This window comes from Lathamus discolor, chromosome 20, assembly GCF_037157495.1.
Source record: "Lathamus discolor isolate bLatDis1 chromosome 20, bLatDis1.hap1, whole genome shotgun sequence".
In the NCBI taxonomy this organism is placed as follows: domain Eukaryota; kingdom Metazoa; phylum Chordata; class Aves; order Psittaciformes; family Psittacidae; genus Lathamus; species Lathamus discolor.
Genome location: NC_088903.1, coordinates 2,946,714 through 2,972,815, shown reverse-complemented (window position 1 = coordinate 2,972,815; position 26,102 = coordinate 2,946,714). Strand labels below are relative to the sequence as shown.

The following is a 26,102-nucleotide window of genomic DNA, read 5'->3' as shown; positions in this document are numbered from 1 at the left end:
TGTCTTATTGCTAAGGCAGCAGAGGACATCTTCAAAAATCCTTGTATTCTTACAGCATCCATTAAGAGAATACAAGAGGAAAATCACTCCTGGAAGTTCACATAACAGCAGAAGTCACCTTTTGCATGTTTTATTTTGAAAACAAAGCAGTCCAAAAGGAAGATTGTTCTTGTTTAATATTAAGACTGTATTCCATGCAGCTACTCCATAGTGAATGCCTTGCATTAAAGGGCAGCTAAAGTGCCTTTAGTCCCTCGAAATAGTCCAGCTGTGCTGTAAATTCAAGTATGTGGAAAATAGGCCTTTAGTTATGAAGAGAATACGTTTTGATCGGGGTCCTGCTCCCACTGATGTCAGAAATGGGGGGGGGTTTAGCCTCCATTCCATAGGAGCAGACCCCACCTCGCGCTGGTCTCTGACAACCCCTGTGCTGTGTTTGCCCACTTGCTGAGTGGCCAAGGGGCAGCTTCTTGATGGCATTTTCTGCCTGCTGACCGGCAGCTGCTTTATGCCCAATGACACACTCAGCACTTGCACAGTGCTCGGAGAGGCAAAGGAGGAGCCACAGCACTTGGTTGTGGTTTGCATCTTTAACCAGCTGAGCACCGGGCTGAGCACAGCCAACAGCCCATATTAGAGCTCTAACTTACACGGGTCAATATACACACGGCTGTTACGCAGGCTGAAGCAAGCCCAAACCCAATCCAGAGGGAAACCCCAGGATGTGGCTAGAGAAGCCCCAAGATTCAAAGCAAAATCCAGCTCTTTTCATGTCATAGTCCCCATCATCCTGTTCTTGCCCCAGTACTCCAGACTAACAAGATTAACCTGCATCTTGAAGTCAGAGTCTGACAGACAGGACAGGGATATCAGTCCTGATGCTTTTGATTTGGTGCAGCCAGCATTGTACTTGCACCCAGCCTCTTCTCTTCCACACTAGAGGAGCACTTCTTGATGGCAAAGGCATTTTTCTCTTTCTTCTAGGCACTGGTAACGTTACCATTGGGTTTTCCTGAATTTAATAGACAACCTCTTCTCTTCCACTCTTCCAGATGTGAACTTCAAGTGCCCAGAGCTAGACCTCACATCAAAAGGTAGGACAGAGGATGTTACCCTCCTTGAGACACAGCATGTAAGTGCCTTGCTTCTCCAGGCTGAGCACTGAGAGATGCTGGTTGGCTCCAAACCTTCAGCTCAGAGCATGACTATGGGCACAAACGTCTCCATCTACTCTACCCCAGGATCTTAGAGATGATGAATTGGAGCTGTTAATGTCTACTTGACAATACCCCAGACCATATTCCTCAGTGGAAGAGAGAGCAAACATCTGGTGCATGGCTGCAGAACAGCCTGGTTTGGTTTCTTTCTTTCCTTAAAGGAAAAGGAACCCTTTGAAACAGCCTTTTTCCCTCGAGGCACTCAGAACTTGGCCTCTCCCCTCAATGTAGGTGTTTCCCATATCTCAACCATCGCTGTGCGAGGCACTTGGATGTTGTTCTCCACCTGAACACCTGATCCTCTTCTGAATCCTTCCCAGACCCTGGCTGCAATAATGCCCCCGTGGTTTACACAGCTTTATACATTATTTAAAGTCTGTTTTCTTTTAAATTCACGGCATTTCAGAAGCCTTGGATGTTACCCAGCATTCCTAGGGCTTGTGGATGAGGAAGGGTACCCAAAATCTTCCTGTTCCTGTGTGTGCCTGGTCAGAAAAACAGGCAAACCAAGGCCATTATTTGAAAAGAGTTAAATCCAGAGCAAATTCCTTACCAGCTCATAACTATTTCAGAGGAGATCAGATCCTGGGCATAAACTAGATGAAAGCATCCCTTTGAATTCTTTCTCCTTCAAGGATACATGGGGAAAAGCAACCTTCCAGCTGAAAGCGTTATTTGGGCATAAAGTTTCTCTTCAAACTATGTCTAAAGAGAGACTTTGTCTGGGCTGGAACAACTCGGCACGGGTCTGACTTAGCCAGTTCGAGCATGTTGGTGCCTTTATGCCATAAGACGCATCCATATCTCCCTAGTGGCTATGTAGGAGATAGTAGAATCGAGGTGTAAATGCCACAAAGCAGCCGTATTTGTCCTGAATGGCTATAGGAGTCAGCAGATGAGAAGGAAAACATGAATTAGACAGCCCCTGCCTTTGGCAGCATCCCCCACCAGTGGCAGCTGAACCAGGCAGGGGAGGAAATCTTCACCAAAGCCATGATTGTCGGAATAAATAACTGAGGATCAAGAGAAAATGAATTAAAAAAAGGGGAAAAAAAGGCCCCATACACCCAACACCTTTGTTGGGGGGAGGAAACTTTTACCTTCCACTGGACTTTGGTCTCCTTTGTTTTTAACAGGAGCTTTCCTCAGTTTAGAGCCCAAGCTCTGTCTGTGGAAGCAGGGGGGAGTACGTATAGCCTTAGTATGGAATAGTCTTAGTATAGCCTTAGTGTGGAATTCAATGGCACAGAAGGAGTAGGAAACCCTGAGAGGTCTCATGTCAAAGCCCTTAGCTAGGGTCAGAGGCTGGAATCATTGTTCTATGCACCAGGGACCTATCGCAGGCAAAATAAACCAGTAGAAGCAATCCACTGCCTCCAGAAGGCTCTAAACCCAGGATATTCGATGTTGTGAAGCCACCAGCGGGTGCCTTCACTCCTTATTTATGTGCCGTGCCCACGGAGGAGTTTGGATTCACTGCAGGATTGAGCCTGGGGGAGGACACTGTTTCACTCGTGCGCTGTCCCCATCCTCCTCCACCACATCCCACTCCGTTCCTGCCGGATCGGTGGCCACAGCACCGGGATGTGTTCTGAAGGAATCCAAGCTGTCTGGAATCACACTGTCTGCTTTAGGGCAAGGGTTATCATTAGGGATACAGCAAACTAATGAGATGCCAAGAAGTGCTTCAAAGCCATTGGCTCACAAGCATCCTGAAGGGGAATCCTCTGCAGGGTTATGCCATTAAGATAGAGCTGGTTTCTCTTTCTCCCAGGCAAGGGGTAGAAGCTGTTGCTTTGAAAGGAGGGGAGGGCAGGGAGTTGAAGGCTGCAGGCTTCTCAGCTGCAAAGACAAAGCTAAATGTTGCCTGCCACAAAAGGAGATGGGAGAGAGGAGAAAGGGATGGAGAGGGGAGAGAAGAGGAAGGGATGGAGAGGGGAGAGAAGAGGAAGGGATGGAGAGGGGAGAGAAGAGGAAGGGATGGAGAGGGGAGAGAAGAGGAAGGGATGGAGAGGGGAAAGAGGAAGGGATGGAGAGGGGAAAGAGGAAGGGATGGAGAGGGGAAAGAGGAAGGGATGGAGAGGGGAGAGAAGAGGAAGGGATGGAGGGGGGAGAGAAGAGAAAGGGATGGAGATGGGGGAGAAGAGGAAGGGATGGAGAGGGGAGAGAAGAGGAAGGGATGGAGAGGGGAGAGAAGAGAAAGGAATGGAGATGGGGGAGAAGAGAAAGGGGTGGAGAGGGGAGAGAGGAGAAAAGGATGGAGATGGGAGAGGGGTGGTGAGCCCTGGGAGCCAGCCTTAACCTCTCCTGGGCCACCACCAGCACCTCCCCAGCCTCTCCATGGAGACGAGTGAATCAGCCCAGCTTTCCTGAGTGCAGGCAGCAAAAAGCATCGGGTTTGCTGACTCCAAGAGCTTCCTGCTTGAGGCAACCCCCTGTTTTGCCCATAACAAGATTTCTCCCCCTTTGCTGCCCCTGTAAGGCTCCCGGTGGAGGAGGGAAGAGGTCAGCCAACACAGTGGGGAAAAACCCAACCGCGAACCATAAACCCCACTGGGAGCTGAAGAACTGACTGCACTTCTTTCTACCGCACATCCAGGGCTACAGCCAGTCCAGCATCCACAGCCAACTGCCACCACTGCAGGCTCTGCTATCCCGTGAGGAATCCAGGTAAATCCAGCCCCGCATCACCCCGCCTCGCTCTTCAAATGCTCCACTGGGTCTTTTTTGCCTCTACTCGCTCTTTTCTTTTCCAAGAGGGGAAAGACTTTGCAATAGGATAACAGAAGACTCCAACACTTGAGACATGGGAGGTTTGAGGCGCAGGGGGAGAAGCGCTCAGCACTGTTCTGCTTCCACAAAGCCCTCCTTCTCCTGGCTGGTCGGTTCCACCTCGGAGTACGTTGCGTGGTTGCTGTGATTTCGGAACTTCATGGCAGGCCAGTGATGTGGCCTTCGCTGCGGATAGAAACAAAGAGCCATCAGAAGCTATGGCAGAGCCCTTCACGCCAAGCCTGCAGGGAAGTCAGAGTCTCGGTCCTGAAACAAGAACAGTCTTTGTGGAAGTAATAAATGCTAACAAATACCTTCGTGCTTAACCCAGTTCATTCCAACGCATCCATCTCGCTGAGCTGACCCACTGCTAAGGTTAAAATGGGGGAGGAAATGGAAGCTTGAAGTGAAATCTCACATCAGCCTCAGAACAAGGATGCTCTGTGCCCGGGGTGGCAGCCGAGGATGGCCACCACACACAAGTCAGCTTTGTGTGTCCTCTATCAGCAGAACAGGGACAACCGCATTGCCCTGTCCCAGCCGGGTGCAGGTGAATGCATCCAACACTGCCAAGTGCTGCTAGACTGCTAGAGGCCACGTAGCACAATTCCCTGCTTCCTGCCCTTGCAAACAGGGCAGATGGAGCAAAGCCAAGTGCTCAAGGAAAAAGCCAGGGAGCGATAAGGAAAGGCTGAGGGCTCGGTGTTGCTCACTCCCTCCGCAGCAGCTCCTACGCCAAGATTCAGCCCACTTCTGCCTGCCTTGGGATCCTACAGCAAGCGGTCTGCTGGCTTTGAGCAGCAGATGGAGATGGTTGGACCCCCATCATTCTGTGAATTAAAACCTTCCCTTTAGAGCCTTCACACCACCGCTTACACTGTCGCTGATGGCGTGACACCTAGCAGTAAAACCTGACCATTTTAGTGCTCAGAATCCAGCTGGGTAACTCAAAAGGCAGCGAGCTCAAGTATGCCGTGGCTCCAAGCGAGCCCTCCAGCTCCGTGTTGACGGCTCCTGCAAGCAGGTGGAAGAGCGGAATGTCGCATGGGGGAAAAGGCAATGTGTGAAAGAGAGCATGTGAAAGGGAGCAAAATAACACCGTGTGGGAGGGGAGAGCCTCAGTTTAAAACATCATCAGCTGGAGGCTGGGAGATTGGCTGTGACTGTAGGACCACGAAAAGAAACTCAGTCTGGACTCCATCAACGCTGCTCTTTGCTCTCCTGTAGAAGGTTGGGATTTGGGGTGATAGCAGAAAGGAACCGGGCGAGGGATCGTGTTCTCCACTCACCTCAATGAAGAAGAGGGCAGCGGTGGACGTGGGGTGGCTGTTGATGTAAATGCCAGCGAGGATGATGACTGCGATGAGCAGCACGGCCAGGACGATGCCCACGATCGTGCCGGTGTGGATCGGGGCGCTGGCTTGCTTGGAAGGGAGGCTGCTTCCCAGCCCTGCAAGAAAGGGTTCACTTCAGTCTGGAACTGTGCCGGGACCTCAGGAAAAAGGAAAGGAAAAGCAAGGGAAGAGCTTTCAGAGCTCTGCACGTAAGACTGAGCACCTCAACCGGCTACCGCCTGGCTCAGCGAGAGGGGAGGAGGCACCAAAGGGCTGTCCGGGCTCCAGCATCCCTTCCAGATGATACGAGGAGCTGGTTTGAAGGCAGATTAAACCAGCTCCATGCAGAACCCCATCTCCAATCTGTATTCTTTATAGATTGGCTGCTCACTCTGGTGGAAAGCCATTAGCCATATGCTGAGCTGGGGCCTCCGTGTGCCTCCCTTGCCCTCGGTCCTCAGCTATGGATATACAAAAGAGCTACAGAGGGTGGAGGTGGCACTTCTGAACAGTGACATTACCACCATCTGGGGAGCAGTTTGGCTGGAATTGGGAAGTTGAAGCACTCCAAAGGCCCCGTGCCTGCAAAGGAGCTGATCCCGCGCCCAGTTTAACTTCCCGGAGCTGCTTCCAGGTGAGCGGAATGGGCTCGTGGTTTGCACAGACCACGGTGCTTGCAAACCTGACATCAGGTGAAGAGGGCTCAGATCCTTCCCATACTCTGGAATCAGAGCCTTACGGCAACAGTTTGGCTCCCAGCCCTTGGGGCCGATGAGCAGACTTTGAGTGAGAAAGGATTCATTGGAACAGGGTGAAAAAGGCAGAGGTGGGTTTAAGGACGCTTCATATTTGGATTTCACGCTGCTCTTTGGCACAGCTGAGGAAACTCAAAAGGAAAAAGGACTTTGTCTGTGCAAAAACTGCAGAGAAAGGGAATTACATGGAAAGAGAAAACTCATCAGCTTCGTTTGCACAGCAGGGCTAAGTGGGAGAAGCAGACAAACAGCAGCGGGGTAAAAGAGATTTGGCCTGACTCTCACTTTCCACTCTCTACAATGGTACTAATCAGGGTAAGGACAAGAGGAGCCTTATCTTGATTCCATCCTTTCTGCTCCAGCTGCCCACCCTTTCCACGCTGCAGCTCCCGGTGGATTTGGTTTCACTCGGAATGCCTGTGAGCAGGCAGGGGGAGGATGAAGGGCTTACCTTCACTGCCTGCGTGCTGCGTGAGCTTCGTGTCGTCTGGAAGAACAAAACAAAGGCAAATAAAGTTAGGAGGCCCCGAGGATGTTCTGCAGCTTCCCACCCGCTCCCATTGTGGCGTTAGCAGCAATGAGTTGCTAATCATAGAATAGAATCATAGAATAGTTCGGGTTGGAAAGGAGCTCAAGATCATCCAGTTCCAACCCCGCTGCCACAGGCAGGGACACCTCACACTAAACCATCCCACCCAAGGCTTCATCCAACCTGGCCTTGAACACCGCCAGGGATGGAGCACTCACAACCTCCCTGGGCAACCCATTCCAGTGCCTCAGCACCCTCACAGGAAAGAATTTCCTCCTTAGATCCAATCTAAACTTCCCCTGTTTAAGTTTTAACCCGTTACCCCTTGTCCTGTCACTGCAGTCCCTGATGAAGAGTCCCTCCCCAGCATCCCTATAGGCCCCCTTCAGACACTGGAAGCTGCTCTGAGGTCTCCACGCAGTTTCTCTTCTCCAGGCTGAACAGCCCCAACTTCCTCAGCCTGTCTTCATACGGGAGGTGCTCCAGTCCCTCATCATCCTCGTGGCCTCCTCTGGACTTGTTCCAGCAGTTCCGTGTCCTTTTTATGTTGAGGACACCAGAACTGCACACAATGCTCCAGGCGAGGTCTCACAAGAGCAGAGCAGAGGGGCAGGATCCCCTCCTTCGCCCTGCTGGTCACGCTCCTTTTGATGCAGCCCAGGATATGGTTGGCTTTCTGGGCTGCGAGCGCACACTGAGTACAGAATCTAGTACAGAATCCCAGCCTGGTTTGGGTTGGAAAGGACCTTAAAGCTCATCCAGCTCCAACCCCTGCCCCGGGCAGGGACCCCTTCCACTGGAGCAGCTTGCTCCAAGCCCCTGTGTCCAACCTGGCCTTGAGCACTGCCAGGGATGGGGCAGCCACAGCTTCTCTGGGCACCCTGTGCCAGCGCCTCAGCACCCTCACAGGGAATTTAAGGCTTCTTTATAGCAGGTTCTCAGTCATGGTGCCCATACATCCCGAATAAATCACTGGGATGTTGTCACGCTATAGGCGTCTTCCGTGGGGGCCCAAAATCCAGTCCCATTTTCAGTCTCATTCTGGAAGAGCTGGGATATTCCGCCCAAGGCTTCACATCTTGATGGGCTCCACATCAGCACCCTCACGCGTCCAGCTGGAACCTCACTGCTTGGCTTCCACGCCGACACATGACCCATCCACAAACATCCCCATGAGCGAGATGAGGAGGAGGACGCAGGGGGTGGGTCCGTCCTCTGCTTCTCTTGTTCCTTGGCTGTGCGTCTCCAGATGAAGCCCGCTGCCTGATGCAGCTGGATGAGTGTTTGCTTCCAAGAGCACAAATGAGCCCCATGCCTGGCTCTGTCACAGAAAAGCCTCTTGTTCTTCTTCCAAGAACCGGCGATGAGTTGCAAAATCATCTCAGCGCTGGTGTCGTGCTCCCCCCTTCCCTTTAATTGCTCCTTTCAAAGTCAGCTCTGTCAGCACGGGCTCCGTTCATCCGCCCAGCTCCTTCCCATTGCTGAAGGACAATTAGGAGTGTTCCTTTCTATTTATTCTAATTAGCAGTTTGCTTTAGGGACTATTAAGCAGGCGAATGGAAGCGATACCTGCCGCTAGGATCCGAGGAGCCAGCCCTGTGTTAATAGGATTATCAAGCTTTAGAACATGGGTGTCTCGAGGGAGACTCAGGGCTTTATGTGGAGCTTTCCTGCCCTGGAATCAACACCATTCCCGAGCAGAGGGCAATCACAACCCTGTGCTGTGTTATTGCCACTCTGACTGTCCTGGCAGCCCTGAGCCACCAGCTAAGACCAAGCACATTAAAAGCATGAGCCCTATATACTGTATTAACCCCTGCTATGATGCTGGGGTTCTCCCCACCAGGTACCAGCTGCTTGTGGACCTTCTCAAACACCGAAACCGGCTGTGATGCAACTGTAAATCTCCCCCCACTGATGGGTTTCCTCTCCTCCTTTGCCACGTCACCCCTCTCATCTTCCCCTTCCCATTGCCTCCTGTACTCTCCCCAACCCTTGTGCTTCAAAACCCGCTTGTTCTTGGATTTAACTGGGTAAGAATGGGCTCTGGAGTGAAAGACTTCTGCAGGGATAAGCATCAGGGAGGCGGTACCCACGCGCTGGCCCCTACCTTCTGTAGTGAGGCTGTCAATGAAGAGCGAGGACGTGGAGGTGGTGATGTCCTCATCCAGCGGGGAGGAAGAGCTCTCGGGAGGTGCTGAGTAGTGCTCACCGGCCGCTAAATCCTCACAGGTCTTCTCGTCAGCCTGGCAAGGAAGCAGACAGGACCCACTTTGCCCTTGCTCTCCTCCAGCAGGAGCACCAGTGGGGACCGGACTCTGCTTCCTAGGCTTGGGGCTACCGAGCCCGAAGGCTTCCGACACTGGAGTGGAAGCAGGGGATGTGGTCCACAAGTATGGAGGGGGCTGACCTAGGGGTTAGAGGAGGAAAAGGTTGGGAACCACTTAAGCGGGACAAGATCTGACCTTCTTGCATCACTGGGTGACCTTACATAGGCCCTGTGACCCCCTTTCCCCTCGCTCAACCCTCTCGGTTAAGAGGGAACAAAGCTGAGTTTTCAGAGGGAGGAAAAAGAAAGAAAACCAACCCAAAGCAGAACCAGATGTTTCCTTAGAGCTGATCTTTCCGAGACAAAGAAACTGGTTCATCCAGCGCGGAGATAATTGGAGAGCAAAGAAAGTCACAAGGATTCATTCCTTCATGCTTGAGAGTGAGTAAGAGTCATGCTTCAGAAGGTGAAGAAAAACACATCCCAGAGCACTCCGACTGCACCACTCGGTAACTTAAGGAGGTCTCTGCACCTCTGCTGAATACCCAGCACCAGGGAAACAAGGCAGCAGCAAAGCAAACCCTGCGTGAGATGGCCCGGCTCTTAACCATTCCCATACAGACATCCAAGTGGATCGGTGGCCCCGCTCTAACCGGACAGGGCTACCTAAAGGGATGCTCAGCCTGTTCCAGGTGTGGGTGAAGTGGAGCTGAGAGTGACTTTTAGGGGATGTGGCCATTGGTTTTGCTGCAGATCAGCTTCATCCTTAGCGGAGGACCTAAAAGTGACTCTTGCCCCTGCCTCACCTTCTGCCCGCAGCCATAGGACAGCCACTCCTCACGGTACCGGTCGAAGCCACTGGAACATCTGGGGACAAGAGCAGAATTAACCTGTGCCAGAGGAATTTGAGGGACATGGCAATGCTCAAGCTCCTTTGCCTACTGCGGGGGCACTGGTAGGGATTCCCAAGCCGCCCAAGAGTCCCAAATGCTGCCCCGATGGGTGCTCGGACAAAGAGCCGAGGGCTGGAAAGAGGGGATAGAGGTTGACATGGGGATGCTCTATCTCCTAATACAGCTGGGCTGGAAGGACCCAAACGTTCCTCTTCATGGAGGAGGAAAAGGGTCAACACCGCTTCTCCAAGGGGAACAGAGAAGCAGAGCAATGGGAAAAATATATGGCCTGACTTGGACTTTCCATTCCCTGGACCCTGCCGTGATCTCCACGAGGGTTTTGTGGGCTTTTTCCAGCAACATCTGCACAGGAAAAACACATTAAAGGAATTACAACCGAGCTCCGGGAAACACCAGCTCGAGAAATCCCTCCAGAAGGAAAGGCAATGGAGGAGCCCTCTGACCTTTGCGAGGTCTCCGGGGACACCAAGCCGTGAGTCAGGGGTTCACAGCTCACACAAGCACTCATTTACCCAACGAGCAAGCAGGAGAAGGAGGAGAAAGCACAAAACCCCACTCCAGGTCCTGCTGAGCCGCTGGGATCTTTGCTTAAGGTGCTGTGCCGGTGACAAGGCTGGGCTCAGCAAACGCACAAACCCCACAGTCCAGAGGTGAGTTCCGAGGTTAACCCCGGGGTTAAATCACTGCGTTCACTCCCTGGAAGCCACCGGACCCATTTCCTTGGGAAAGATCGTGTTGGCTTTGCAAAGCCGACCTGGTTGAAAGCCAGCAAGGCAGCAGCAGGCTTGCTCCAGCTCGCCATGTGTCCTGTCCGTGTGTAACCTCAGCTCCTCGGGACGGAGCTGCCAGCGCGCAGTTACGGCTCTGGGAAGCGTGGCCTTTAGCCAGCACAGGCAAGCATCTGGAGAGGGGCTTGGGACAAGGGCCTGTAGGGACAGGCCAAGGGGAATGGCTTGAACCTGCCCGAGGGGAGACTGAGCTGAGCTCTTAGGCAGAAGCTCTTCCCTGTGAGGGCACTGAGGCGCTGGCACAGGGTGCCCAGAGAAGCTGTGGCTGCCCCATCCCTGGCAGTGCTCAAGGCCAGGTTGGACACAGGGGCTTGGAGCAAGCTGCTCTATGGAAGGGGTCCCTGCCCGTGGAGCTGGATGAGCTGTAAGGTCCCTTCCAACCCAAACCAGGCTGGGGCTCTATGAAACATGAGCAACAGTGACTTTGGTTTTGGAAGCTGGGGTTTGCAAACACCATGAGTTTGGAATAAGCAGGATAGCAAAGCTCTGGAACCCTGAGGTTTCGGCCCAAACAAGACCCAGACCGAGCCACTGACCAAACCCAGGTTTGGTTTTGCTACAAAGCCACATCTGGTTTCAGGCATCTCAGCTGCAAGAGCATCCCCTTCTCTGACCTGAAGGGCTGCAGCCCGGGGGGAGCCACACTGAACCACGCTGCCCTTGCAGGAGGCGGCTGGGGAAGGGGCCCAGCCACTGAGCCCCCCTGGGAGATCCGAGCTGGGCCGCCTGTGAGGATCTGTGTTACTGGGTCCCCTCCCCTGCCACGAGCTCCAAATACAGATTTCAGCAGAATCTCATTAATCTCCTGCTCCCCATCGCGCTGAAGGAGAGCAGGGAGCAGGGATGCTGCATGGCAGGGCCAGCCTCACCCCCCGCATCCTCTGTGCACCCCTAAAGCAGCAGCAATAGCCCTCCCCTTGCTACGTCTCATCCCCAACAAGGAGAACATGATAAGCATCCCTCTCTCTGTGACCTGCCTGAGGCTGGAGCCCGTCCCAGCCTCCCTGCCCTGCACTTCAGGCTCAAATCACAGCCTAAAGCAGGACAAGTTTCCCCCCATTTAAGCTCGCTGATTCACATAAGAAATGTGAATCTTGCTTCTGGTCCCAGCTTGTTCCAGCTGCTGCACTGAGACATCAGGACCGAAAGCCCCAGGGTTGGGAAATGTCTCCTTTCAATGGCTTGTAACCGGAGACCAGCTCACAGCATCACCAGGGCTGCGAGCCTGAGAGCAGCACCAGAAAGCACCAGAGAAAGGAAAAGAGTAATAAAAGCCCATGAGCACTGATACAGGCACCAAACCTGGAGCTGTGCTTGCACTCCCAGCTATAGGAATGCGAGCAAGAGAAGAGGTGGGGAGGAAACCCATCGCTGGTACCTCTGCAGGACGTGGCACCAGCTGCAGTTGAAGGTCAGCTCCGAGCTCACGCACATTTCACAGCTCTGATGCTGGAGGCAGGCTGTAAAAGAGAGAGGAGACACAGTGATACAGCAGCATCTGCATGGGCACCATCCAGTGTCACAGCTGCATCTGCATGGGTACCATCCAGTGGCACAGCTGCATCTGCATGGGCACCATCCAGTGTCACAGCTGCATCTGCATGGGCACCATCCAGTGTCACAGCAGCATCTGCATGGGTACCATCCAGTGACACAGCAGCATCTGCATGGGCACCATCCAGTGACACAGCAGCATCTGCATGGGTACCATCCAGTGGCACAGCAGCATCTGTATGGGCACCATCCAGTGGCACAGCAGGATCTGCCTGGGTACCATCCAGTGACACAGCAGCATCTGCATGGGCACCATCCAGTGACACAGCAGCATCTGCATGGGTACCATCCAGTGACACAGCAGCATCTGCACAGGAGCATCCACAGTACGCGCTGGTGGTGTGGGCAGAAGGACAGCATCAGCAGGTGAGTCTCTAACCCAGCCTCTCTGCTATGGGCCTGCGGACACCTCTCTAGCAGGATGTGATCCCAGTCCACCTCTAAACCTCTTCCCATCCTGTTTAACTGGGAGGTAAAACACATCTGAGACTTACAGCACTTCTGTTGCACAGAGGGTGTTGAGCAGAAGGAAGGGAGCGATACAAACAGCTTAACCCTCTTTTGCTGTGTGCACAGTAAGTAGCTCTGCAAGAACACCTCCATCTGCAGAGGCTGACCTGCTTGGAGAGTCCAACCCTGGCTGGAAAAGGTGGTCTGTCAAGAAAAGCACAGAAACTGGTGGTTTCCATGCCCCAGACCTGCCCTCCTGACCTGAATGAGCCTAAACATGAAGCCCCCAGAAGAAGAAGCGGCCTCCAGCTCCCCCCCAGCCCTGTGGCTCCTCTGGAGATGCTGCTCTCAGCATCCCTGCTTGCTGGGGAAGACGAAAGAGCAGGGTTGAAGGAGAAGAAATGGAGTTATTGCTGGGTGCTTATTTATGATGCGCTCTGCGGTGACCCTGCTGCTGCTGACACTGTCACCCAGTGCCCCAGGGAGGCCGTTTCTATCCATAGCCCCGGTATCTCCGGACACGTTCCCTCCCTGCTCTGTATCCATGGGCTTCGTGATGACTCGCACGTGTCCTTGGATCCCAGCACTAAAAATGGGGCTGCTGAACAGCATCCCGAGATATTCCATCTGAGTGTGGAGGCGTCCAAAACAGCTCATAGGCAGACCTGAAGTGAACCGGTGTCCAGCGGGATTAGCTGCAGCTTGTGGAGCAAAGAGAAGGAGCTCTGCAGGATGGGCAGGTGGGAAGAGCAGGGCAAGAGCCATCAACCCAACATGAGGAATGGTGCCGGCAGTGGCGTGGAGCGTGGCTTGGGACCATGTGGGGACATGGTGCTTGGCATCACGGCTCTCATCGCTTAGCTGGGGAGTGCTGAGCAGCAGGGAAGGAAAACTGCCTGCAGACCCCTGCTTTTCCAGTGCCCGCTGGGCTTTGCTGCATCCCAGGCTCCCATCCTGGCTCCAGAGCAGGCAGCCTGGCACATGCATGGGATTTGGCTGAGGTTGTGTCTGAGCTGATCAACCCAAACAGGGCTGTAGGCACGAGATGGCAGGGGTTGGAACTGGATGATCTCAAGGTCCTTTCCAGCCCAAACCATTCTCTGATTCTGTGTTCAGTGACGGCCGTTCAGAGACCTTCAGGATAAGCGGGGGACCCTGATTGATGCTCATCCTCCCTCCATGGCTCCCAGCCATCGGCTGATGGGTGACAGCCACACACCCCCGGTACCCACTGAACCTGCCTTCTCCAGCCCTTGGCTCCGCATAGGAGGCTGCTGTAGCCGCTGGGTGAAACCATGGGAGGAAAACACCCTTCAGGGCACCACCCCAGCCGCATCGTCCCATCACTGCGGTCCCCAAGTGTCCCCAGGGCCCTGTTGCCCCATCACTGTGGTCCCCAAGTGTTCCTAGGGTCCCATTGCCCCATCACTGCAGTCCCCAAGTGTTCCTAGGGCCCCGTTGCCCCATCACTATGGTACCCAAGTGTTCCTAGGGCCAATTGCCCCATCACTGCGGTCCCCAAGTGTTCCTAGGGCCCCATTGCCCCATCACTGTGGTACCCAAGTGTTCCTAGGGCCCCGTTGCCCCATCACTGTGGTACCCAAGTGTTCTTAGAGCCCTGTTTCCCCATCACTGTGGTACCCAAGTGTTCTTAGAGCCCTGTTTCCCCATCACTATGGTACCCAAGTGTTCCTAGGGCCCCGTTGCCCCATCACTGTGGTACCCAAGCATTCCTAGGGCCCCATTGGCCCATCACTGCCATACCCAAGTGTTCTTAGGGCCCTGTTTCCCCATCACTGCGGTCCCCAAGTGTTCCTAGGGCCCCATTGCCCCATCACTGTGGTACCCAAGTGTTCCTAGGGCCCCGTTGCCCCATCACTGTGGTACCCAAGTGTCCCCAGGGCCCCGTTGCCCCATCACTGTGGTACCCAAGTGTTCCTAGGGCCCCGTTGCCCCATCGCTGCAGTCCCCAAGCGTGTCCGACTCACTGGGCAGGGGGGTGAACTCCACGGCTGACAGGTTGCTGATCTTGCTGGTGTCCAGCTCCACGCGATGGTACTCGTAGATGGTCCGGCGCCGGGACTCTGAAACACGGAGCCTCGGCTATAGACAGGGCACAAACCCACCTTCAGCACCCTTCTCCATCCTGCAAAGGGGGTTACCCCGCTGCTGCTGCCTCCCAGTTGGAAGGCAAAGGTGGCCCCGGGTCTTGGGGTTGTTCCTGTGGGAGAGGAGAGTGTATGGAGGCTGCAGGGAATCATGGAATAGTTTGGGTTGGAAGAGACCTTCAGCGTCATCTCCTCCATCCCCTCTGCAATGAGCAGGGACTTTTCCAACCAGGAAGCGATGCAGGATGCGCTGCGGGGCAGAGGGATGTCGGGACACAGATCTCCCCATCCCTGCTTGCTGGGAGGAGCTTGGAGCTCGCTGTGCCCCTGTCCCTGAGCAGAGGTGGACGTGGTCCAGGCCAGCATCGCTCTAAACAAACACATTTCTCATCAGTGACTCATGGGGCTGTGAACCTCCCCCTGCGCAGCGCCGGCCGCAGCCGCTTCCCCACGGCCTCCTCCTTCCCCATTTCCTTCTCTTTCCCCATCATCCCGGGCCGGGAAGGGTCTCCCACATTTGGCTTCTCCCTGCTCTTCTGCCAGCATCCACCATGGATTCAGGTGGTGACACCAGCCAAGATGCTTCTCTGGCATCACGCTTCCATGGGAGGGGAATGAAAAGAGCCCAAGGGATGAGCAGGACAGAGCATTCGCCCCTCCTCTCCTTCCCTTCAAGCCTCGTTTCTTCACCTCATGAGCTGGTTTTGACCCCAGTTCTTGCACTTCTTCTCCCCTCACCCCTTAGGGCAGGCAGGAGGCACCACAGGCCACGGGGATGGAGGCATATCCATCCCGGCCGATGTTCAGTGTTGTTTGGGAGTGATACACGAGGAGCACACGGAGCTCCATAAATAACAGGGGAAAACCACAGCAGCAGGAGGTTGGGCTCCTCGTGACGGGCAGGGAGGAGAGAGGCTGGAAGAGCCTTTTTGGGGAGCTCAGCTCATGCCTGCAGCTCATGTGTGGAATAAGCACGTGCATGAAGCCCTCTTGCCTGCAGCACCTGGCCAAAGCTGGCGGTGCTCATGGACCACGGTGGTCTTGGCCATGGAGAGATGGACCCAGAGAGAGATGGACCCCAAAGAGAAATGGACCCCAAAGAGAGATGGACCCGAAGAGAAATGGACCCCAAAGAGAGATGGATCCAAAGAGAAATGGACCCCAAAGAGAGATGGACCCGAAGAGAAATGGACCCCAAAGAGAGATGGATCCAAAGAGAGATGGACCCAAAGAGAGATGGACCCCAAAGAGAGATGGACCCAAGGAGAGATGGACCCCAAAGAGAGATGGACCCCAAAGAGAGATGGACCCAAAGAGTGATGGACCCCAAAGAGAGATGGACCCCAAAGAGAGATGGACCCAAAGGGTGATGGACCCCAAAGAGAGATGGACCCCAAAGAGAGATGGACCCCAAAGAGAGATGGACCCAAAGAGTGATGGACCCCGAAGAGAGATGGACTCCAAAGAGCAATGCACCAGGGGATGTGGGACATGAGGGGTGTCCATGCAGCCGAGCCCCACACTTCTCCTCACACTCCTTGCTCCCCGCCATGAATCCAAGCAGTGCATCCTCCTGAAGTGCCCCAAGGTGAGGACATCCCATCTCTCCTTCCCCAGCTGTGATCCCTGCGGGATCTGCTGCTTCCCTGCCCCAACCTCCCCCAGTTCCTCCAGCACAGCGACCCACCAGGCACGTCAGGAGATGGGTTGAGGACCATGAAGGCATCAGAGAGGCCGGCTTTCACAGGGTGCTGGGTGGCACTGATCTGCAGGACCGGCACAGGGATCTGCAGCCAGGGAGAGAGGACGTGATGGAGGTGATGGATGTGATGGATGTAATGGGGGTGATGGAGGTGATGGACATGATGGAGGTGATGGACGTGATGGACCTAATGGGAGTGGTGGATGTGACGGAGGTGATGGAGGTGATGGAGGTGATGGACGTGATGGGCTTTATGGAGGTGATGGATGTGATGGACGTGATGGGCATTATGGGGGTGATGGAGGTGATGGAGGTGATGGACGCGATGGACGTGATGAGCTTTATGGAGGTGATGGATGTGATGGACGTGATGGGCATTATGGAGGTGATGGAGGTGATGGAGGTGATGGACGTGATGAAGGTGATGGACGTGATGATGGAGGTGATGGAGGTGATGGACACCGCTCCCAGTGCTGCTGCAGATGTCTCCGGTGCTTTGGTGGCACCGCGAATGCCCTGACGCGGTGTGTGAATGGTTACAACAGGGCCCCTCCTGCCGTGCCTTCCCCAGCAGAAGCATCTCTCACCTCCTTGTACCCGAAGACGATCCTGCCGGTGCTGTGCAGCGCTGCCTGGAAGGTGAAGCTGCCCATCTCCTCCTTCCCCTGAAGATAGACCTTGTCCCACTGCACCACAAACGCCGTCCCTGCAGGAGACACCAGAGCGCATCAACCCCTCTGTTTGATCCCGTTCCATGAGGACGGAGCGGGAAGCCGGGATGCTCCAGCAGCCGCTCCGGTGCGCGCTGGGGTGGCCGGGGCCGGACTCACCATTATCCATGTACTGGACGGTGGAATTGCGGGAGAAGCTGGGGTTGAAGTTGGCCATGAGGGGAGCCACGTACTGCGTGGCCGTGAGCATCCGGTGGATGACATCCCCCATGAAGATGAAGCCTGAGCGGGCAGAGGAGGGTGAAGAGCGCCCGTCCCCTCCTTCCTTCCCTCCGCTGAGTCCCACCTCCCTACCCTGCCTCCCGCAGCATCTCCCCACTGCCTGTGTGACCCCTGCATCCCCATAGCCGCTGGTACCAGCAGCAGGGCTGGGGTTACACTTGGGGTACAGGGAGAGAGCTCAAAGGGCTCTCGGGGGCTCAGGGTTGGACTGGATGATCTCCAGAGGTCCCTTCCAGCCCTATCGATTGTGCAAGGTTGGAGGTAGCCCCAGAGGCACATCCTCCCACTATGGGAATAACAACAGAGCATGGACACCCCATCGCATCCCATCCCATCCCATTGACCCCATCGCATCCCACCCCATCCCACTGACCCCATCGCATCCCACCCCATCCCATTCATCCCATTGCATCCCACCCCATCCCATTCACCCCATCGCATCCCACCCCATCCCACTGACCCCATCGCATCCGACCCCATCGCATCCCACCCCATCCCATTCACCCCATCGCATCCCACCCCATCCCATTCATCCCATTGCATCCCATCCCATCCCACCCCATCCCATTCACCCCATCGCAACCCACCCCATCCTATTCATTGCATCCCACCCCATCCTATTCACCCCATCCCACCCCATCCCACTGACCCCATCGCATCCCACCCCATCCCATTCACCCCATCGCATCCCACCCCATCCCATTCACCTCATCACATCCCACCCCATCCCATTCACTCCACCCCATCCCAACTCACCACCCGTCGCTATCGTGACCTGCCGCAGGAGGTGGCCATAGAAGGGGAAGTCGAAGGAGAGGACGATTCTCTATGGGAGGGAGATGGGGTGAGAGCCCATCCTGCAGGACATGGGCTGGGGTGCAGTGGGATGGGTTGGGGCTCACCGATGCCTGTCGGTGCGTGTTGGAGAGGATCCCATGGATCTTCACTTGGCTCCTGTTGGCTGCTGCCAAGTCGACCCACAGCCCCCTCAGACGAGCATCACCCGGCCCATAGACCCGCGACACGTAGTAGCTGTGGTTGTCCTCCTGCGGTGACAAGGGACGGTGGTACCCAGCTGGCTCCATGGAGACCCCCAGGCAGGGTTTAGGGACCCCATCGCAGCACAAAGCAGCCATAAAGCAGCACCCAAAGCCCGGTGTGAAGCCTGCAAAGGGCTCTGAGCAGTAGGAGAAGGTGCAGAGCGCAGCCAAGAGCAGAGGCCGGTTGGCAGGAGGGAGCCGTGACTCAGAGAGACCTCGGCGGAGCAGAGGCAGCCTTCCCGGGAGGAAAACATCCTGCTCGCGAGCCAGGGCTGGGAATTACACACGGGAAGTGAAGCCAACAAGTGGGGATGGGGAAACCCAGAGGAAATGATCGCCCTTGGAACGGGCAGCGCAGGGAGAGCAGCGGAGCGGGAGTGAGGGGCTGAGCATGGGGACGCGGGGCTGCATCCCCGGAGCAGGGGATGGGACACGGCTCCATGTGAGTGCTCAGACCCCTCCTTGCTATTCCTGGGCTCTCAGACCCCCTTCCCAAGCAGACCAGAGCAGGGAGCACGCAGCAAGAGCCGTCTCCAACCCGCCAGGTTGCACATCCCCAGCATCTCTCCCTAGGGACCTGGTCCCCATGTGAGCCCATGCCAGAGGCAGGGAATGACCCATCAGCCCAGGATTCAGTGGGTAACAATGAGGCAGCAAAGCCCTGTGTTATTCCCAAGAAAGCAACTACAGCCCTTTCCTGCTCCCAGGCCTTCCCAATGTATTCCAAAGAACAGAGGAGGGATACAAGCAGGGCCGGGATTGTGGAGGAGCTGACTCACTTGGATGTCCTCATCCATCACCTTGCTTTGGATACAGGAGGAATGAAGAGAGGACAGGGTTTGGATGCTCCAGTGAGCGGGGCAGTGCTTTGGGCAGGACCTGGGGACGCCCAGTAGCACATCCCCCTTCACCCCTCATCATCCCGACATTCCAAACCTGGAATACTTTGGGAAACCCCTCTGGGCTGGCACCCTCCTTCCATGGGCTGGACACAGTGAGATGCAGCAATGCCCCTGACCTGGCCCATGGCCCTGAGGCAGAGGCTCCGGGTGCCCCAACAGGGAATTGCTGCCTTTTCCTCCGGGAAGCACAAGTGCCATCGCTCCCACCCTGCGGCTCCAGTGCTGGGTTTGGGCTGCTGGGGTTTTGCCTTTAAATGCTTCCACGTCAGGGACTTTGCTGGTTTCTGGCCCATCTCCATCCCTGATGCTCCCAAACTGGGGCTCCAGCCAGGCAGGACCAGCCCCAGCCCTTTCTCCCCTTCACACCAGGCCACGGAGGCACCAATCCCACTGAATCCATGAGTGGCAAAACCACCAGGACAAGTCCATGAGGCACCAGCCTCAGCCACGCATCCAGAGCCACGTACCCTGTGATCCCGCAACCCCATGAGCCCATCCCATAGGGATCAGCGGCAGGCAAACCCCCTCGGTTTCAAGGGACACAAATAACCAGGAGCTAATTGAGAGCGGGTAATTAGGCAGGGCTGGGATGGGGGAGCCAGGGCTGATATCCCAGGAGGGGCCGGTGCAGCAGCACAGGCTCCTGCATCCCAAACCCATCAGCTTCCAGCAGCCCCCGAGCCCCATCGCAGCATCCCCCCTGCACATGTGGCAAGTGGAGCATCTCCAGCTCCTCAGGGAAGCGATGAGCACAGGGCTCGGGGTGATGCCCAGGGCACCTCCTCACTGGGCTGTAATTACCCTCCTTGGATCCAGCCCCATGCATTAAATCCAAGCCAACATCTCCCTGCCCAGCCTGGAAATAGCTCCCAGCGGTCAGGCACCGGCTGGATCCTGCCTTAAGGGGGACCAGATTCCCCCTTCCCAAGGGTGGATCCTGCTGTGGGGGGGGGGGGGTCCCCCACTCACCATGATCCGTGTCTCGTTGGCCGGCAGCGTGTCGATGGCCAAGCTGCCCCCCACCAGGTCCTGGCTGATGTGGGTCCCCTCGCTCCCTGGGCCTTCACCCATCACTGGGCTCCCAGGGGGGTGTCCTGGAGGAGGGGGGGGCACAGGGATGGGTTATCAGGGTCCTACAATGGGATCAATACCCCCCAGTAAGGCAGATTCTGCTTGGGTGACACGAGTTTTGGGGGGGGGGGTGTCTCAGCCCCCCATCGCTGCAATGATGGAGGCAAAGAGAAGGGCTCCCCAGGTGAGGGAGGGGTGCAGGGATGGGTGATGGACACCCGTGGCCGTGGGAGGAGAGCTGCCATGGGGGGGTGTAAGGACACCCCACAGCTCATTCACACCCACACAAGGTGCTGGGGATGGGGAAGATGCAGCTTCAACCACCAGCACCAGTGGTCGTGGTCCAGAGCCATCCATCCCCAAATCCGGGCTGGAATGGGGTCTCCGGACCCCCGGAGCATCCATCTCCAAGAGAAACACATCCCTTGTCCCCCCCCTGCCCGGCTCCAGCCCCAGAGAGATGGAAAACATGGAATTGGGGGGGGGGGGGGCGGTTGAACAAGCCATTTGGGACCAAACCTGCAGAGATCCATGGCACTTCCCTGCGGCTCCCGGCGGAGCCAGGACACCCGTCCCCAGCGACCGGGACAGCAAAGACACCCGGGGGGGGCTGCTCCATCACCCGTAGGACAGGGTCCCCCCCTTCTCCCCATAGGGAGCTCGTTGCTGCCTGTGGAGCTCGGAGCCATCCCATGGGGCTGAGTTCTATTCCCAGCTCCTCTGGGAGGGGAAACTGAGGCAGGGGGGAGCCGGGTGGGGAAAGGGGGCTCAGTGCTTGGGGGTCCCCATGGGGGCCCTGAGGGGGACCCAGACCTCGCCGATGCTGGGGGCTCAGTGGGACCCCACAGAGGCTCCAGTGTCGTCCCCCCCCCACCCTGCACCCACAGCCACGGGCGGGGGTGGGGGCTCCCCAGCAATGGGGCTGCAGCCCCCCCCCCCCCTCCCCTCACCAGCCCCACCGCTGCGCCCCCCCCTTCGGGTCCCTCGCCCCCTCCGCAGCCCCCTACCTGCGCCCAGCGCCGCGCGGAGCAGGCAGAGCAGGATCAGGCCCCCCCAGCGCATGGTGCTGGGGGGCGGCGGGGCCCCCCCTCGGGCCCGGCGCTGGCGGGGGGGGGGGGGGGGTCAGCGCCCCTCCATCGACCGGTACCCGCGGGAGCCGCGCACCCGCCGGGAGGGAGCGGAGCGGGGCGGGAGCCGGGGGTGGGGCCGGGGGTGGGGCCGGGGGTGGGGCTGGGGCGGGGCTTGGGGGGGTTGGGGGGATCCCGGGGTGTGAGGGGGGGGCCCCGAGGTTGGGATCCCGGGGATGGGGAGCCCCGGAGCGGGGCCGGGATCCAAGGAGCGAAGCGGGGATCCCGGAGCGGGGACCCCGGCCCCGGGCAGGGCTGCGGCCGCCCCCGGCCCCGTCTCCATCCCCTCCCTTTTTGGGGGGGGGGGGGGGGGCAGCAGCGCAGCCGGGGGTCCCGCAGCCCCGTCCCCAATGCGGGCAGCCCCGGCCGGAGCCGCGGTGCCCCGGGGTTTGAGGGGGGGGGGTCCCAAAGTGGGGGTCGCAGGGTGGAGGCGGCCCGGGGGGGGATGGGGCCGAAGGTGGGGGGATCCTGGGGGGGGGGGGGGGGCGCGGACACTGTGGGGGTCGCTGCCGGAGTTGGCTCCGTCCTCCTGCACGAGGAAGCGACCCCCCCGGTGGGGTCACCCGGGGCTGCGGGGAGCAGGACGCGACCCCCCCCCCCCGTTGCGGCGGGTGCTGGGGAACAAATAAAGGGGACGGGGTAAAAGGAGCCCCCCCCCCGATAGTAAAAGAGGGGGCACCCGGATTTGAACCGGGGACCTCTTGATCTGCAGTCAAATGCTCTACCACTGAGCTATACCCCCGCTGCAAGCGGAGCGCGCTGACTCGTGCTGCAGCAGCGCTGCATCCAACGGCACCCATCGCGCACCCCCGGCTTATGGACACCCCCTTGTGCACCCCATTGAGCACCCATGACCCACAGCCTCCCCCATGCACACCCCCCCCGTCTCACCTGCCCACACAAACGGGGGGGGGGGTGCATAGCAGGGGTTGGAGGATGCAGCCCCCAGACTCAGCCCCAGCGGTTCGGGGGCTGGGGGGGGACGACGTGGCATCGTCACCCCCCAAACCCATCCGCACAGAGCAGGATGGAGCCAGCGCAGCGCCTGCCTGTGCGTGCACTGCAGGGACTTGGGGGGTGCTGCGGGACCCCCGAGGGTTGGGGGGGGGGGGGGGGGGGGCAGCGGCACCATGCGGGGCTTCCGTGGGGCTGGGGTGGGGGGGATTAGAGCCGGAGGCAGCAGCGTTGGGGGGAGCACCCAGCGGGGGGCGGATGAGGGCAGCGATTGTCCCCATGGAGCGGGGTCAATATTTGCTCCCGGAGCCGCTGAGCAAACACGGAGCGAGCGGCAGCAGCGCCCGGGGCTCGATGCGGGGGGGACAAAGGAGGTTCGGGCCCCCCCCACAGTGCGAGCGGCCGCGGTGGTTCCCCAGCCCCAGGGTGTCCCCCTCGGCCCCCTTGTCCCATCGGCCTCCCCCCCTTCCTCTTTACATGGGGAAACTGAGGCAGGAAGCAAGGCCCAAGGGGGGGTCATCTCCATCCCCACATCCCTGCAAGCGCCAAGGAGGGGACACCGCGGTGCAGGGGACAAACCAGGGCAGCGATGGCAGCGCTGCGGGAGCCAGCCCCGGGCTGCCCTTCCCCGCTTCAAAGTGTATTGGAGAGGTCTGCGGGTGCCCCCCCCGCCCCTGCCTGCTTGGGACCACACTGTCTGGGGGGGATGCTCGGGGCGGGGGGGGGCATTAGCGGGTTTGCCCAGCGCCGGCGCTGCTCAGCCGGGTGATAAGGGCCCGGCCACGCAAACACCTCGTTAGTGAACCCATTAGGGAAGGTGCAAAGCCCGTCACCCCCCCGGGAGTTGTGTGTGCACAGGGAGGGGGCACACGGGACATGCATGGAGGAGGGGGGGGCACAAAGCAAACACCGCTCAGATGCCAACTGCGTGCCCAGCGCTGCGCTTCCTGCGTTTGCCCCCTGCTTTCTCCTCCCTCCTTCCCACTGCGCCCCTCTGAAACGGGGGGGACAAACCCCAAAGCTGCTGCTGCTTGGAGCTGCTCGATTCCAGCAGCCCAAACCATGGCGGGGGGGGGGACACACGCACACAGGGGCACCCCAAGCTGCACCCACCCGGCGCCGGAGCCAGACTGCACCGAGGGGGTTGTTTGCTTTGGGGCTGTTGCCCGCAGCGAGGGGAAGGCTGCAATTATGTTAATCCCTTAACCCCTGATTGCCTCCTCCTTCCCCATTAGGTGGGCAAACAGTTTTAGCAGCAGGGCTCATGATAGGCTCCGGGCTACAAATACCCCTTGTGCCCCCGGCCCGGGGCACCCAGCGCCACCGCCAGCAAGCACCATGCCCATGTCCCCGGCCATCCTCATCCTCATCGCCTCGCTCCTGCCCGCGGCCTCCGGGTACCTCTGGGCCTGGATGTACTCGCTGCCCCATCAGCCCCCCGAGGAAGCGGCGCTGGGGAGAAGCGCCAGCCCCGGGGACAAGGCGGAGGAGGTGAGGGATGGGTGCGCGGTGCGATGGGTGCCGCACGGGGAGGGGGGGGGGGGGGTCCTGGGGGGGCAGGAGGAAGCGGGGTAGGGCTGCGGCAGGGTGGGAGCTGGGTTTAGAGCCAGGTGGGAGCAGAGGTGGGTGCAGGAGCAGGAGGTGGCTTTGCCCCTGCGGAGGGAGCAGAGCTGGGTTTGTGTCAGGGTGGGAGCGGGGTCTGCGGCGGGGCTGGAGCTGAGATGGGTGCAGGATCGGGGTTTAAAGGCAGGGTGCGAGCCGGGTGTGCCCGGGATGGGAGCTGGGGCTGGGGGGCTCGGGGGGGGGCAGGAGCAGGAGCTGGGGCTGGGGGGGCTCAGGGGGGGGCACAGGGCAGGAGCCGGGGGGGCTCGGGGAGCACAGGAGCAGGAGCTGGGGCTGGGGGCCTCGGGGGGGGGGGGGCAGGAGCAGGAGCTGGGGGGGCTCGGGGGGGGGCAGGAGCCGGGATTGCAGCGAGGGGGGAGCCGCGTTCCCAACCGGGGCGGGGCCGGCAGGGGGCGCGGGCGCGGCGGGCGGCGCCGGGCGCTCCAGTGGCGCAATCGGTCAGCGCGCGGTACTTATAGGGCAGTACGCGGAGCAATGCCGAGGTTGTGAGTTCGAGCCTCACCTGGAGCAGGACTTTTACGTGCCCCGACAGCCGCCCCCCAACGCCCCCCCCCCAACCCCAACCTCGCTCCTTGCTGCCCGCTCTCGCTTCCATCCCCGCTTTGCTTCGCGATGCGAGAGCAGCTTTTGCCCTGCGCTGCTGCTCCCGGCCTGTCCCGGAGGCAGGGATGAGGATGCGCTATGTGTGTGTGTCCCCACCATAGGCAACAACCTGCGGCCCGGCCACCCCCTGCACCCACGGCCACTTCTGCGACGAGCACTTCGGGCTGTGCCTGCCCGAGCGGCCCGAGGGGCAGTACTGCCGCCGGGACACGCACTGCGCCCGCGGGCTCCTCTGCATGTTCGGCAAGTGCCAGCAGCCCGTGCCCGACGGGCAGGAGGGTGAGCGGGGACCGGGCTTGGACGCGGCCGGGTGTGTGCGTTGGGGGGGACCGGACACGAACATCGCAGCATCACCGCTGCGAGCAGCCGGAGCGGGGCACCCCCTGGTCCAGCTCCATCGCTGTCCGGGACCGGGCCGGGTTCTCCCCTCACCGTGACGCCGTTTCCCCGTCCCCGCAGGAGCGCGGTGCGTGCGGGACGAGGAGTGCGGGGCCGGCGGGTGCTGTGCGCGGGTGCACGGCGAGAGCGTTTGCCAGCGGCGGCTGGAGCGGGGCCGGAGCTGCCACGTCCCCCCCGGGGGGCTCGCCTTCAGCATCAACCAGCTCTGCCCCTGCCAGGAGGGGCTCGTGTGCAGGGCGAGCGCGCCCGTCCGAGAGTGAGTGCGGGGCTACCGGGGAGAGGGGGGACACAAACGGGCAAACGGGGCCGGGAGCGCGGCGCTACCGGTTTGTGCTCCATCTCCGCAGGAAAGCGTTCGAGTACCGGCCGGAGAAGAGCGAGTGGAGGTGCCGGCAGCCCTGAGCCGACGGCTCCCTATTTATTGCCTGTAAATAGCGCCCATCACCGCGGCTTCGGGTCCTCTCACCCCTTGCCCACCCATCCATCCCCCCAGCGTGGAGCCGGGCGGGTCCCAGCTCCATCCGCAGCGGTTCTGGGCACTGCAGAGTTGAGTTGTGTCCGGTCTCAGCTCTGTGTCTGTGTCCCCCGTCCCCCCCCCCCGGCACCAGGCACAGCCATGGGGCAGGTCTCACCGAACTGTTTATTACAAAGAACCAAGCGAGCGGGGCGAGTCCCCCCCCCCCCCAAAAAAAAAACCCCAAACCCCAACAGAATAAATAAATAAAATACACTTTTTTGGGTCTTTTAAATAACGGTTGTGGAGTGACATAAATAGGGGGCATCCACTGCCCATGGGGGGGGCCGGGGGGGGCCCCGCTGCCTGGCGAGCACCAGGGCAGGCAGGTCTCAAAGCACTTGGCAGCAGTGACACTGTGTGACCCCCCCCCAAAAGGGAAACTGAGGCACACATGGGCAGAGGCGGCAGAGTGGGGTGTCGTCCCCCTCCCACCTTGACCCATCCAAAGCTGGAGGGGGGGTCTGGGTAAGGCAGCGACCCCCATAAATGGGGCAAGCCCGGCCCCACGGTGAGGGCTGGAT

The 26,102-nt window shown here is 58.6% G+C and overlaps 2 protein-coding genes and 2 non-coding genes across 4 annotated transcripts; 2 read left to right on the top strand and 2 right to left on the bottom strand.

Moving 5' to 3' along the window:
* Positions 1–114: 114 nt before the first annotated feature.
* PLXDC1 (plexin domain containing 1) lies at positions 115–21,435 on the bottom strand. Its single transcript, XM_065699183.1, has 14 exons — positions 21,366–21,435; positions 20,257–20,381; positions 18,248–18,391; positions 18,102–18,171; positions 17,223–17,345; positions 16,980–17,098; positions 16,378–16,477; positions 14,571–14,666; positions 11,957–12,038; positions 9,683–9,743; positions 8,718–8,853; positions 6,530–6,565; positions 5,279–5,439; positions 115–4,175 (listed from the first exon to the last, which is right to left on the bottom strand). The coding sequence occupies exons 1-14, from the start codon at positions 21,418–21,420 to the stop codon at positions 4,056–4,058; spliced, it is 1,428 nt and encodes a 475-aa protein (XP_065555255.1). The 5' UTR covers positions 21,421–21,435; the 3' UTR covers positions 115–4,055.
* Positions 21,436–22,155: 720 nt separating this feature from the next.
* Positions 22,156–22,227, bottom strand: TRNAC-GCA (transfer RNA cysteine (anticodon GCA)). Its single transcript has one exon. It is a non-coding gene; the product is annotated as a tRNA-Cys (tRNA).
* Positions 22,228–23,686: 1,459 nt separating this feature from the next.
* Positions 23,687–25,774, top strand: LOC136024103 (dickkopf-related protein 3-like). The gene is made up of 4 exons (XM_065699189.1): positions 23,687–23,930; positions 24,767–24,944; positions 25,125–25,320; positions 25,412–25,774. Exons 1-4 carry the CDS (start codon positions 23,778–23,780, stop codon positions 25,464–25,466), a joined length of 582 nt encoding a protein of 193 aa, XP_065555261.1. The 5' UTR covers positions 23,687–23,777; the 3' UTR covers positions 25,467–25,774.
* On the top strand, positions 24,482–24,572 carry TRNAI-UAU (transfer RNA isoleucine (anticodon UAU)). The gene is given in 2 exon segments: positions 24,482–24,519; positions 24,537–24,572. It is a non-coding gene; the product is annotated as a tRNA-Ile (tRNA).
* Positions 25,775–26,102: the final 328 nt, after the last annotated feature.